This window comes from Abramis brama, assembly GCF_963993115.1.
Source record: "Abramis brama genome assembly, chromosome: 16".
NCBI lineage: Eukaryota > Metazoa > Chordata > Actinopteri > Cypriniformes > Leuciscidae > Abramis > Abramis brama.
In genome coordinates, this window is record NC_139978.1 from 22,768,182 (window position 1) to 22,780,392 (window position 12,211).

General features: G+C 35.0%; 1 protein-coding gene across 1 annotated transcript; it reads right to left on the reverse strand.

The window, feature by feature from the left end:
• Positions 1-307: 307 nt before the first annotated feature.
• Positions 308-11,736, reverse strand: slc26a6.2 (solute carrier family 26 member 6, tandem duplicate 2; the record flags this gene model as incomplete). The annotated part of the gene is made up of 19 exons (XM_084138753.1): positions 308-508; positions 659-777; positions 1,160-1,214; positions 1,298-1,528; positions 1,626-1,766; positions 3,374-3,466; positions 4,393-4,462; positions 4,814-4,920; positions 5,086-5,181; positions 5,330-5,407; positions 6,112-6,225; positions 7,097-7,244; positions 7,389-7,471; positions 9,077-9,229; positions 9,507-9,671; positions 9,756-9,931; positions 10,956-11,066; positions 11,173-11,312; positions 11,591-11,736. 19 exons carry the CDS (start codon positions 11,734-11,736, stop codon positions 485-487), a joined length of 2,250 nt encoding a protein of 749 aa, XP_083994879.1. The 3' UTR covers positions 308-484.
• Between the last annotated feature and the right edge of the window lie 475 nt (positions 11,737-12,211).

The following is a 12,211-nucleotide window of genomic DNA, read 5'->3' on the forward strand; positions in this document are numbered from 1 at the left end:
AATTGAAATGTTGAAATGTCTTTACTGACCCCAAGCATTTGAACTATATTGCTAAAATATTAAATTACTTTTAATGTATAGTAAAGCTTTCCCGTAGTCTGATTATTTTGTGAGAAACTTGGTTTACATTCATATGTAATATTTCAGTGTCATAAATGTTCCTGGAACTCTACAGTGCCATGACCTGGAAAAGCCTGTCAAGAATTGCTGTGTTTTTTCTTTTTTCTTTTCTTTTGCCATTACAAAAGTTGATTTACTTTCTACTTGCACAATGCAACTCTATGGCAGATTCTCACATTCTTAGATATTTCACATTAAAAAGTGATTATTATTTTTTTAAAACAAATTATTCATCAAAACATCTCCTTTACTTTTTTCTTCCCCAAGGTGAAATACACAATAAATAACAATCCAATAACAAATACTATTTGTGTAATTAACAATTGGGTTCTGGAGTGTTCTGTATCACGTTTGGTGTTTGGATTTACAAATGTGTTCCCTGCAAAACCTGTAAAAGAAGAAAGGCAAGAAATTATTTATTCATGCATGTTTATTTCGAAATACTGTCTGGGCCACCAACACTCATTGACACGTCTGATTACGATTAGGAAACCTCTGACATTTGTGTATGTGTGTGTGAGATAAGGATGTACTGTACCTCCTCGCTGTTTCCTTGCTTGCAATAAAGAACGGCGTCATGTACTGATGAGAAGAGAATCGATTTAGTTAGTTTCTCATTGAAAAAATCACCCTTCTCCATACTCTCTACAACGCCTCCTGAAAGAGGGAGAGAGATTACAATCAGTGATGACAAACACATCTATCTCGACTGCATGCTCAGTGTTCATGAAGTGTCATGAAGACAACAAAGGGAACACATGACATGGAGGAGTATACACTCTTAAAAATAAATGTCCTTTATTGGCATTGTTCCATGAAGAACGTTTAACATCCATGAAACCCTTTCCATTGAATAAAAGGTTCTTTACAGTGGAAAAAGGTTCTCTAGATCATTAAAATGTTCTTCACAATAAGAAAAAATGGTTATTTGGGGAACTCAAAATGGTTCTTTTATAAAATCACTGCAAAAAAAACTTTGAAATCCTTATTTTTAAGAGTGTATTCAGACAAAATGTATTGGTATGTATCGTTCACTCACTCTGGCAGCCACATAAGTACACCTGTACACCAGCCTCTCCATAATCTTTATAGATCTGCCATTAAACAAAGGGTTCCAATGGGGTTAAAACATGTTACATATTCATCAAGTCATTAATGAGTACAGATTGTGTCTCACATTGCGTAGAGTTTTCACGCCAACTGTATCCAGGAAGTTGACTGGGCTCAGGTCAAGAATGATTGCCTGTGGGAGCGTGGTGTCAGCGTCGGAGTTAGGCCCCACCTCCACAGTTACTACATCCTTTGGATCACTGAATGACATCTCATGTACATCCCCATTTGCCCCTGTGTGTGACAACTCCGGCTCCTCTCCGCTTTCATCTGTGTCCGACAACTGCAGATCTTCCCCCTGGTTAAAAGCAGACGACTGGCTCAGTCAGAATACTCAAACACACATATTATCTCACACACCCACATGCAAACACACAGTCTCTTCAAATGCAGACCTTAGTAGCTTGAACGGCAGCTTCTTTAGCTCTTTTCTTGGCCTCTTTCTTCGCCTTCTTTGCGGCTTTCTTTTCTTTTCGGAGTCTCTTTGCTTCCAATTTTTTCTTGTGTGAGAGCAGTTTAGCCACGTCTACCCCAGTCTGGACAAAAACGCACATTTATTTTTACTGCATGGAAATCCTGACCTGTGCATTTGTTATATGTACAGTAGCTTGTTTGGTATAATCTCACAGTGCATGTTTATGTTGGATTGTATGTTTGGGATGATTACCCACTACATATAAAAAGTTGCTGCCTTAAATTTTTAAGTTCAATCAACTTGGATGTTTTAGTCATTTCAATTTAAATTGAATTAAACTGACTTTAAAAAGATGAGTTGAATCTTGTATAACAAAAAAGTTGAAACTTACTTTGAAAAGTTAAAGCAATGTAAAAACATATAGTCCAGTCATTTTAAGCCAAAATGGGGGTCAACCTTGAACAAATTGCAACAGAAGCAAACTCAACTGATTTTGTATCTTCAATATGTCCTGAGTAAGGAAAAAAAAAGCCCCGAAGAATCCCATTAGGAGAAAGTTTCGAAAAAGACCCAAATATAGCCTATTCATACGCCTATTCATTCTTTTTCTTACATGAATAGGGTAAAATTTTTAACCTTTAGATATCACCATGAAAATTACTGAGTTGATTACTTACATCAAGACAAACAAAAAATGTATTACAAGTTTTTTGAAATTGTTTGTTAACATGGACAAACGGTGCATAATCTAATTACGTATGTGCTAATTTGCATAAATACCACAACAGACATTGGGTATAGCCAGGTGAAAATGTCTTGTTGACACATAACAGTAAAATACTTAATGTTAAGGTCTGAATGGAACCCATTTAGGCTACCCATGAGCATTAATACATAGAGGCAGGAAGAAGTACTTTAAACCAGCCTTTATTAATTATGCAGAGATGGGGTTTGGGGCTGGGTCCGTGGGACTGTTTCTGGGGATTCACTTTTGCCTACCTTTTGTCTTCTGCATTCTCCTTACCATTGTCTCCTGTTCTTCCCTCAGACTCATCCCCCAGAAACAGTCCCACGGACCCAGCCCCAAACCCCATCTCTTAAAAATGAATAAAGGCTGGTTTAAAGTACTTCTTCCTGCCTCTATGTATTAATGCTCATGGGTAGCCTAAATGTGTTCCATTCAGACCTTAACATTAAGTATTTTACTGTTATGTGTCAACAAGATTCAACAAGACATTTTCACCTGGCTAGACCCAATGTCTGTTGTGGTATTTATGCAAATTAGCACATACGTAATTAGATTATGCACCGTTTGTCCATGTTAATAAACAATTGCAAAAAACTTGTAATACATTTTTGGTTTGTCTTGATGCAAGAAATCAACTCAGTAATTTTCATGGTGATACCTAAAGGTTAAAATTTTTACCCTATTCATGTAAGAAAAAGAATGAATAGGCGTATGAATAGGTTATATTTGGGTCCTTTTCGAAACTTTCTCCTAATGGGATTCTTCAGGGCTTTTTTTTCCTTACTCAGGACATATTGAGGACACAAAATCAGTTGAGTTTCCTTCTGTTGCAATTTGTTCAACCTTTTTTCATAAAATGACTGGACTAATAGGTTGTCATAAATTATTGATCATATAATTTTTTACTGTCTTGTTATGTAAATGTGTGTGAATACATATGTATCAGAGTATATGTGTGAGTATGGTTTGCACATGTCTACCTTCTCATAGAGTGCATCAATGTACATTTCAGCGTTGGCAAAGTACAATGTTGCAGATGAACGGAAAATCATTATACCAGGAATCTCCTTCACCTGTAAGGGTGTAAAACAGACAGTGAAATAAATAATGAAATAAATCATTTCTAAAAAAAAAAATTCTAAATGATTTGGATGCACAAACTTTGTCAAGCAATATATCATAATGTTCTCAAATTATCAAAGTTATTTACGTATGCAAATACAACTGAACCAAATTAAATGTAATGTGTTCTGACTAAAGCTCTAGGAGACACCAGAACAGAAAATCCTGAGAAAAATACTAATCATTTAACAAAGGCAGATGTTGCTATGAAATTGCTGTTTATTGACTGAATATTTATCCCTTGAGTTAATTTCCTCTGTCTTCAAACAATAGTCTTAATTAAAAATATATATATATATTTTGCTAAAGGTCAAAGACTGTGTAACTTGTGGCCAATTACATTTGACATGGAATTGGAATTTCAAAATAAAGTTTTAATAGCACTACAACAAACTGACCACTTTACACTCCTGATCACCTGCAACATACACAATGTAACCCATTTTAGATACTCTACAGATACTATTTATTATACATACACTAGGTCTCTCTTAAAGCACCTACATGTTACACAACTGATAAATGAAACTACAACACCCACACATTCAAACACTCCCTGAGAACTGTTAAGAAACAAGTCAAACAATTGCAGATACGTCATGCTCTAGCGAAGTTATGTGTCGTTGATTAATCAGATCATCTAAGATAAGTAGAAGAACAGGTGTTTCAGGAAGTGTGGTGTAATTCAGGTTTATTTTAAACCACAAGTGCCAGGCCAGGCAGAAAATTTAGGTTGAACTATGCCCTTAATCCAGCCTAAAAAAACACCTCTGCTGTTCCAAATATAACAACATCAAAACTAAAGAATCAGTTGAAGTGAACAAAGTTGCATGTATTGTAATGATGTAGTGGTTGGTGGTGTCATGGTCATGTTCACCTGATTGTAGTCCTCTACTGGTCTGTAGATGTCAGTGCCAGGAACCTGGCCAAGGAGAGAGTATTTCGGTCTGTTGGAAGGAGAAGAAACTGGTATTTAAGGAAAAGAAAGCAAACAAATCAAGGAGGGACAGATGGAGAGTTTATATGCACCTGCTGCCAAGAACAGGACTTTAATTTCATATGGCCAAGCTAAGGGAACTCAAAAGGAAACAAAATATGACGTTCGAAAAATCTTCTCTTGGGATCTTCAACAGTGTAAATTGAAACAGGAGACTGCATGTATAACCAGTTTTACGTTCCCATTTAATTATGCAAATGGTGCACATGTACGTACTGTTTAGTCATTTAGGGTTTAGGATTATGGGAATATGGTGCATTTGTGAATTATTTAGGCTTTGTCTATGTGGTTTGTCACTCACAGCTGAGTTCTGAAGACGACAGTGAGGATGGAGAAGGCGATAGATGCAGCCAGTCCCAAATCAGGATTGAACAACACTGTCAAGATCATAGTCATCACCCACACCACCTAAACAAACAGACAGAATAATATAACCGTCAATTCAGATCTTTCTTTTTTACCCCATTCTTTCTGTCACTATTCACTCCCTCTTGCTCTCAGTCCTATTTTGTTTATAGGTCTATTTTTAATGTGTTGCATAAGCTTTGTTTTCTCCTTCTTGTTCTCTCTCACCATATCCACTTTATTGGTCCTCCAGAGAGAGCAGATGTCTCCAAACTGCTTCATCATGCCTTGCAGGTTTACGTAGATTATAGCAGCCAGCACTGCCTAAAGAAGCCAGCACACACATGAACAATTTGTCTTGATATATTCCTATGTAATTGGACACATTAGCATATTCATGACTTCAGCCCAGATATCTTATACTATTACTATTTATGACAGACCCACACAAGAGCTGAATCAGGGTACTAACCTTTGGCAGCTCTTCAAAGAGTTCTCCAATCTTTAACAAGATTACCAGAATAACCATAGCAGACACTGCTCCAGCCACCTGAAAGTTTGACAGAGAGAGGATTCAATTTGAACTTTTACTCTACAAAATCTAATTCAAAAATCAAATGAATGAACTATCCCCTTGTGAAAAAGTAATACAATTTAGCATACACTGTAAATAACAATTGTTGGTTTAACTTAAAAAAAACAAGTAACCTGGATGCCTTAAAATTTTGAGTTCATTGAAATTAAAATTTTGAGTTAATACAATGGAGATATAGAAAATCAAAATATTATTTTATCTGAACCTGATCAGTTATCTAAGATTTCTTTTCAACAAATCATGAAAACATTTTTTTTTTACAGTCTAGTTTTAAAAAGTATACCAATTACACAGATAACATACTAAAAGAATATACTATTGAATGTTTTCAGACACTTAATTGCATGTTATTTATAATTAAATGAAAATAAATGATAGTAAGTTGTTTTTTGACACACTTAGTAAACTTGTGTCATGTATTTAAAATATTTGCAATTACACATTTTTAATGATGAAGCTGAAATTTAGATGTAACTTTAAATGTAATAATAAACGATACTACAGTTAAATTTATATTCAGGTATACTTGTTCTTTTGTATTATCAACACATTAAATTAAGAGCACTTCTTTTCAAGGGTCCATCCATCTATTCAAAAACAAGTTAGGAAGAGATAGGTGTAAAAGGAAATGTCAGTTTGCATTTTGTTAACGTTCTCACCTGTGACTTCCCCCCTGTGCTGACCTGCACCATGGTGCGAGACATAGAGCAGCTGATAGCAAAGCACTTGAACAAGCCTCCGATGGAGTTAGACAGACCCAATGCTATGAGCTCCTGATCCAAGGGGAGAACACATTACAAGTAGTAAAGATGTTCAAACGAAACTTTTGGAATTGTGTGCAAAACAATTGTGGGTTGAATCAATGACTTTCGGCAACTTAGCGAATAACAAAAGACACAAACTGCCAGTTTTTCAGATAAAAATTGGGTTTAACTGGCAACTGGATTTGATACACCTTGTTACACATTACTATTATAGTAATAACAGTAAATTATGCATAATTGCATGCAACTAACCCTAAACCAAATCCTAATCTTAACCTAAGTAAGTAAATGTTTTTAATTAACATTACTCAGTATTTAAATGTATGATTTCACTATAACAATAACAACTTAAAATAAAGAGTAACTGCCATTTTTGTATGTGACCCCTTTTCCTGTTTTTCAAGGTACATCTTTTCTCTAACAGAGTAAACATTTTGCATTTTGAGAATCAATCAGTTACTGACCTCTCTCTTTGCTAAATTCCCCCTGTTTGTTTATTTGTGTTAGTACTGAGATGACATCCAAAGATCTTAAATATATCACTTAAAACCATATTTTCCAGTCTTGCAGTTTTACTATGCTGTAGTATTGCTTATGTTGACACTAAATTTGACATAAAAAAAAAAAAAAAAAAAAAAAAGATATTAGCCATTACGCCAGTCTTCAGTGGCACACGATCCTTCGGGATTCATTCTAATTTGAAATGTTGCATAATTGTGCTGCCTAATTTTTTTTTTTAAACGTGATGTGTTTTTTTCAGGATTATTTGATGAATATAAACTTCAAATGTACAGCATTAATTTGAAATATTCTTATTAAACAATTTAATATTTGCTTTGTAAAAAAATAAAATATTTTATAGCCATTTAGAATCTCTTACCTGGTTACTGTCGACTTTGTAAGCATATTTAAGGGCAAAAATTCTACCCAGTGAGATAGCAATGCCATAACCAACAACAGCCAGTGCAAAAGCATCACCGACCATTGAACCCATCATTGAAACAGCGGGCACCACAGGAGCCTGCAGACTACAGTGTGAAGAAGAGGTGCAGATGAGTATATGAACATAAAGATGTACTATGGTGCTGAACATGATTTTGTAGCTGTCAATATTCATCTACTGTTGTAAAGTCATATTTGTGTTGCATAGCAGCCTAGCGTGTTGGACTTACCCTGATGGAATTTGTCCAACCACTTCAACATTGTATTTTGTCTTCAAATCCATCTGCCATGACACCACAGTGGCAATTATAATCTATATACACAAACAAGATTAAAGCTTTAAGAAACCCTCAAAGAAATATGGTACATTACCTCTAAACTGGAAGAGCCTGATGTGTATCTATTTTTGATAGAATAAAATTTTTGAATGAAAGGCTATGACAAATTATATATATATATATATATATATATATATATATATATATATATATATATATATATATATATATATATATATATATATATATATATATATATATATATATATATATATATACAGTGCAATGTATAAGTGAATACACCCATGCTAAAGTTGACTAAAAAGAGGAATAAAAAATCATATTTTGGAAATTGAACTTAATGCCTTAATTTAAAAAATTAGGAAAAATCCAACCTTTAAGGACACCAATTTTCTTTGTGAATGAATAATGTATCGTGAATAAATAAATGTTCTTCCTTAAAATACATGGTGCATAAGTGAGTACACCCCTATGTTAAATTCCCATAGAGGCAGGCAGATTTTTATTTTTAAGTATTTAAAAAAAAAAAAAATTTAGGATACTATGCATCCTGATAAAGTTCCCTTGGCCTTTGGAATTAAAATAGCCCCACATCATCACATAGCCTTCACCATACCTAGAGATTGGCATGATTTTATTTCAGTTAGCCTAAAAGCTAGTTTGATTTGCATTGAGAGATGATCTTATGGAAAGTACCCCATGCCAATCTCTAGGTATGGTGAAGGCTATGTGATGATGTGGGGCTATTTTAATTCCATATACATATACATATACATATACACACATTTTCTTTTTAGTATAGGTTTAGGTTAGAGTAAGTCAGGGTTAGTCAATAGTATATACAGTACAAGTCTCTCATCAAGGCTGCATTTATTTATTCAAAAATACAGTAAAAACAGTAAAACTGCGAAATATTATTACAAATTAAAATAACTGTTTTGTATTTGAATATATTTTAAAATGTAAAGCAGCATATCAGCATATTAGAATGATTTCTGAAGGATCATGTGACACTAAAGACTGGAGTAATGATGCTGAAAATTCAGCTTTGCTATCACAGTAATAAACGACATTTCTAAACTGATTAAAATAAAAAACAATTATTTAACCGTGTAATAATATTTCACAATGTTACTGTTTTTATTGTAGTTGTGATTAAATAAATGCAGCCTTAGTGAGCATAAGAGACTTTTTTTTTAAACAAAAAAAATGAACAACTTTTGAAAGGTACTGTAGTTATCTGGCAACACTTTACAATAAGGTTCCATTTGTTAACTACATTAATATGAACATATGATAAAAGTACTTCTTTCAATATTTACTAATACATTATTAAGTATAATGGCTAATTAGTATAAAGCTAATATTTTTTAATAGATCAAACATGAACTAACAATGAACAGTTGTATTTTATCAACTAATGTTCACAAAGACTAATAAATACTGTAATAAATGTATAGATCATTGTTAATTAATGCATTAAATATTATTGTATTATTGTAAGGCATTAGCAATTATCTTTTATCAAAAAAAAGTGTAAGTCTCTGTCCTCAGTTCGCTGTAAAAGTAAAGTAAATGTGTGTGTACATGTGTGTGTTTAACTGTATGAAGTAACTCACAGTGATCAGCTCAACAGGAATAGGAAGAGGAATTTTGCGTGCTGCCAAGGCACTAAGTTGCTTTGCACCGATCAGGCCAAGAATGGTTACTATGCTAACTACCAGAGTACCAATGTTAGTCTTTCCAAGCAATGCACAAATCTCTATGACTGTCTGGAGAGAGAAAGAAAAATAGTGAAAGAAGTATTAAATCATCCATAGCTTTCAGAGCATAAGTCATAACCCCCACCACTAGGGGGCACTAAACACAAATTACACATAAGTGTGATTATTGGTCCTTGTCTACGGCCTTTTATGTCCCAGTTCAGCATAGTCCTCAATGAAGTGTTTGGGACTGTGCCATCAGTCAATCAGAATTGATGCTCCAGAACCATTAATCACATGGCATTTATTGTTATACATATTGTTGTAAGCATGTGTTCATACTCACATATATAAGAGACAAAGGTCCGCTGTACCGAAGTGGGTTGATGCCGAAGGAATATTTCAGCTGGGAGACGATAACATGGATGGCGGCTGCTGTTGTGTAAGCTCTCACCAATGGCTCTGACAGATACGTCACCACAAAACCGAACCGAACCACACCGAGGAGCAACTACAAACACAGACACCACACAAATACTTAATCACACACACCTTCAAAGCAACATACTCAAATTCCAATTCCAAGAGAACCCACCTGGAAAATGCCAGATAAGAAAGTCACAGTGGCAGCGATTTTGACCCTCTCCGCATCACGGCCGACAGTGTCTAAGATGGTGATGTTGGTGTCATTGCCTGGTATCATGAAGTCTGAGTCTGGAGCCAAACGCTCCGTCACGCTGCCAATCATAACGCTCATAACTGCATACGTACCTGTAGACAGAGAAGTATTAGAAAGTGTGGGTAATATTTGCTATATTTGTGGGGATCAAATGTCTAGATGGATTTAAAGGGATAGTTCACTGAAAAATGTAAAATCTTTCATTATTTTCTCACTCATTCTGAATCAACAAGGTGAACTGTGACAAAAGGCTGTCAATCGCTCAAAAAAAGCACTATAGAAGCACCATAACAGTAGTCCATACAACAATATCTATTGAGCCATATTTCAAGTCGTGCAATAGCTTTATGTGAAAACAGAATGAAATGTATGTCACTATTTGCCAATAATGTTCACTGGCAGCTCTCAAATCACATATGACACCTAAAGCGCAGGTTTGAAATCAGTAATATCAACCAGTTCTTAAAGGAATAGTTCACAAAAATGAAAATTCTGTCATCATTTACTCACCCTCAAGTTGTTTCAAACAGGAATGAATTTCTTTATTCTGCTGAACACAGAAGAAGTTATTTTGAAAAAATGTCTGGTTACCAATATTCTTCAAAATATCTTCTTTTGTGTTCAGCAGAAAAAATTAATTCATACTGGTTTGAAACAACTTGAGGGTGAGTAAATGATGACAGAATTTTCATTTTTATGTGAACTATCCCTTTAAGTGTCCCGCATCCTAACGACATCATGCTTGTAACATAAGTGCTATATATGATTTATGAATAGTTCACCCAAAAATAAGAATTCTGACATCATTTGCTCACCCTCATGTCGTTCCAAACATGTATGATTTTCTTTTGTCTGTGGAACACAAAAGATAGCTTGACGAATATTGGTAACCAAATAGCTTCAGTTCCCATTGAATTCCCTTGTATTTTTTTTTGCATACAATGAAAGTCAATGGGAACCAAAACAGTTACCAACATTCTTCAAAATATCTTCTTTTGTGTTCCACTGAAGAAAGTCAGTCATGCAGGATTAGAATAACATGATGACAGAAATTTCATTTTTGGGTAAACTATCCCTTCAAGAACAAATTAAATCAAAGAAAGTGTGTGTTCTTACCCACAGAGATGTGTTTGGATGTTCCAAATACGAAGTAAATGAGAATGGGGTAAAAGGAGGAATAGAGACCAAAAACAGGAGGGACAGCAGCCAGCAAAGCATATGCCATACCTACACACACAAAATACATTACACGTGACATATGATTGTTTGTGTTTTTGTTTAGGTCTACAGTATCTCAAGTAACAGGTGTGCTTTGCACGTGCTTGTGTTGGACCTTGTGGCAGGTGCATGATTCCCACACTAATTCCAGATATCAGATCTCCAATAGCATTTTCTCGAAATGGGTATCGCGGCAGCCATGCCAGGAGAGGAACAAAGGATAGGAAACAGCTCTTAAACCTTGGGCCTGTACACCTGACAAACAAAGAAAATGATAGAGAAAGTTATAAAAATGAAGAAGAGCAACTTAAAAGTGGGGTTTAAAAGTTTGAGACTTCTCAAGATGTTGTTGCTTCCATTAAAGCACAATAAGCTCTTTGAATCATTCTCAAATCATACTGAACAACATGATCATTCTTAATGCTGTAAATACAAACTGCAATGGAAAGAATGCAAAAAAAGAAGCATTTTCACAAGTGGATTATTAAATGTGCAATGTAATTTAAGCTCAGCACTAAGACAGACATACGCACCTGACAGCATCTTTGAGTTTTTCTTTTGCTGAAATTTTGACATCTGATTTCTCAGCAACTTGGTCGACACTGAGCTCATCCAGTACATCTCTGTGAATGTGATATGGTACCCTCTTCCTGAGCTCTGTGTCTTTCATCTCTTCCATTTTGAAACCCTATTGAATGCTCAATTCTCTATTCCAGACGTGAATGTGAACCTTTACTAAATTTCTCTTCTCACACTCACTGTTCAGATCACCTCCAGTGTATAGATCCCAAAAGCATGTCCTCACAATGAAAATGTAATCCTTAATGTTCTCTAGTGATTCCAGTGAGAGATCTTCAGGTCTGGCTGTGCAGTGAAGTTCTGGACAGCAATGGATAGATTAACGTCCCTGGCTCTTCTCTTCTATCACAGGTTGTGTTAATGTGTATCCTGCCCTTTCCAATACCAGTCTGATCCATTCACACACTTACTGACAGAATTCTAAAGTGTTCATATGGGGTGCAAAGTCCCAAAAACACAGAGGGGGGGGGGGGGGGGGGATTTCTTTGGAGTCAATGTTGGACACTTTCACACTAGAGACATACGCCACCTTATCTCAGTCTGATTAGATAGAAAACACCATGTTCAATCTGCCA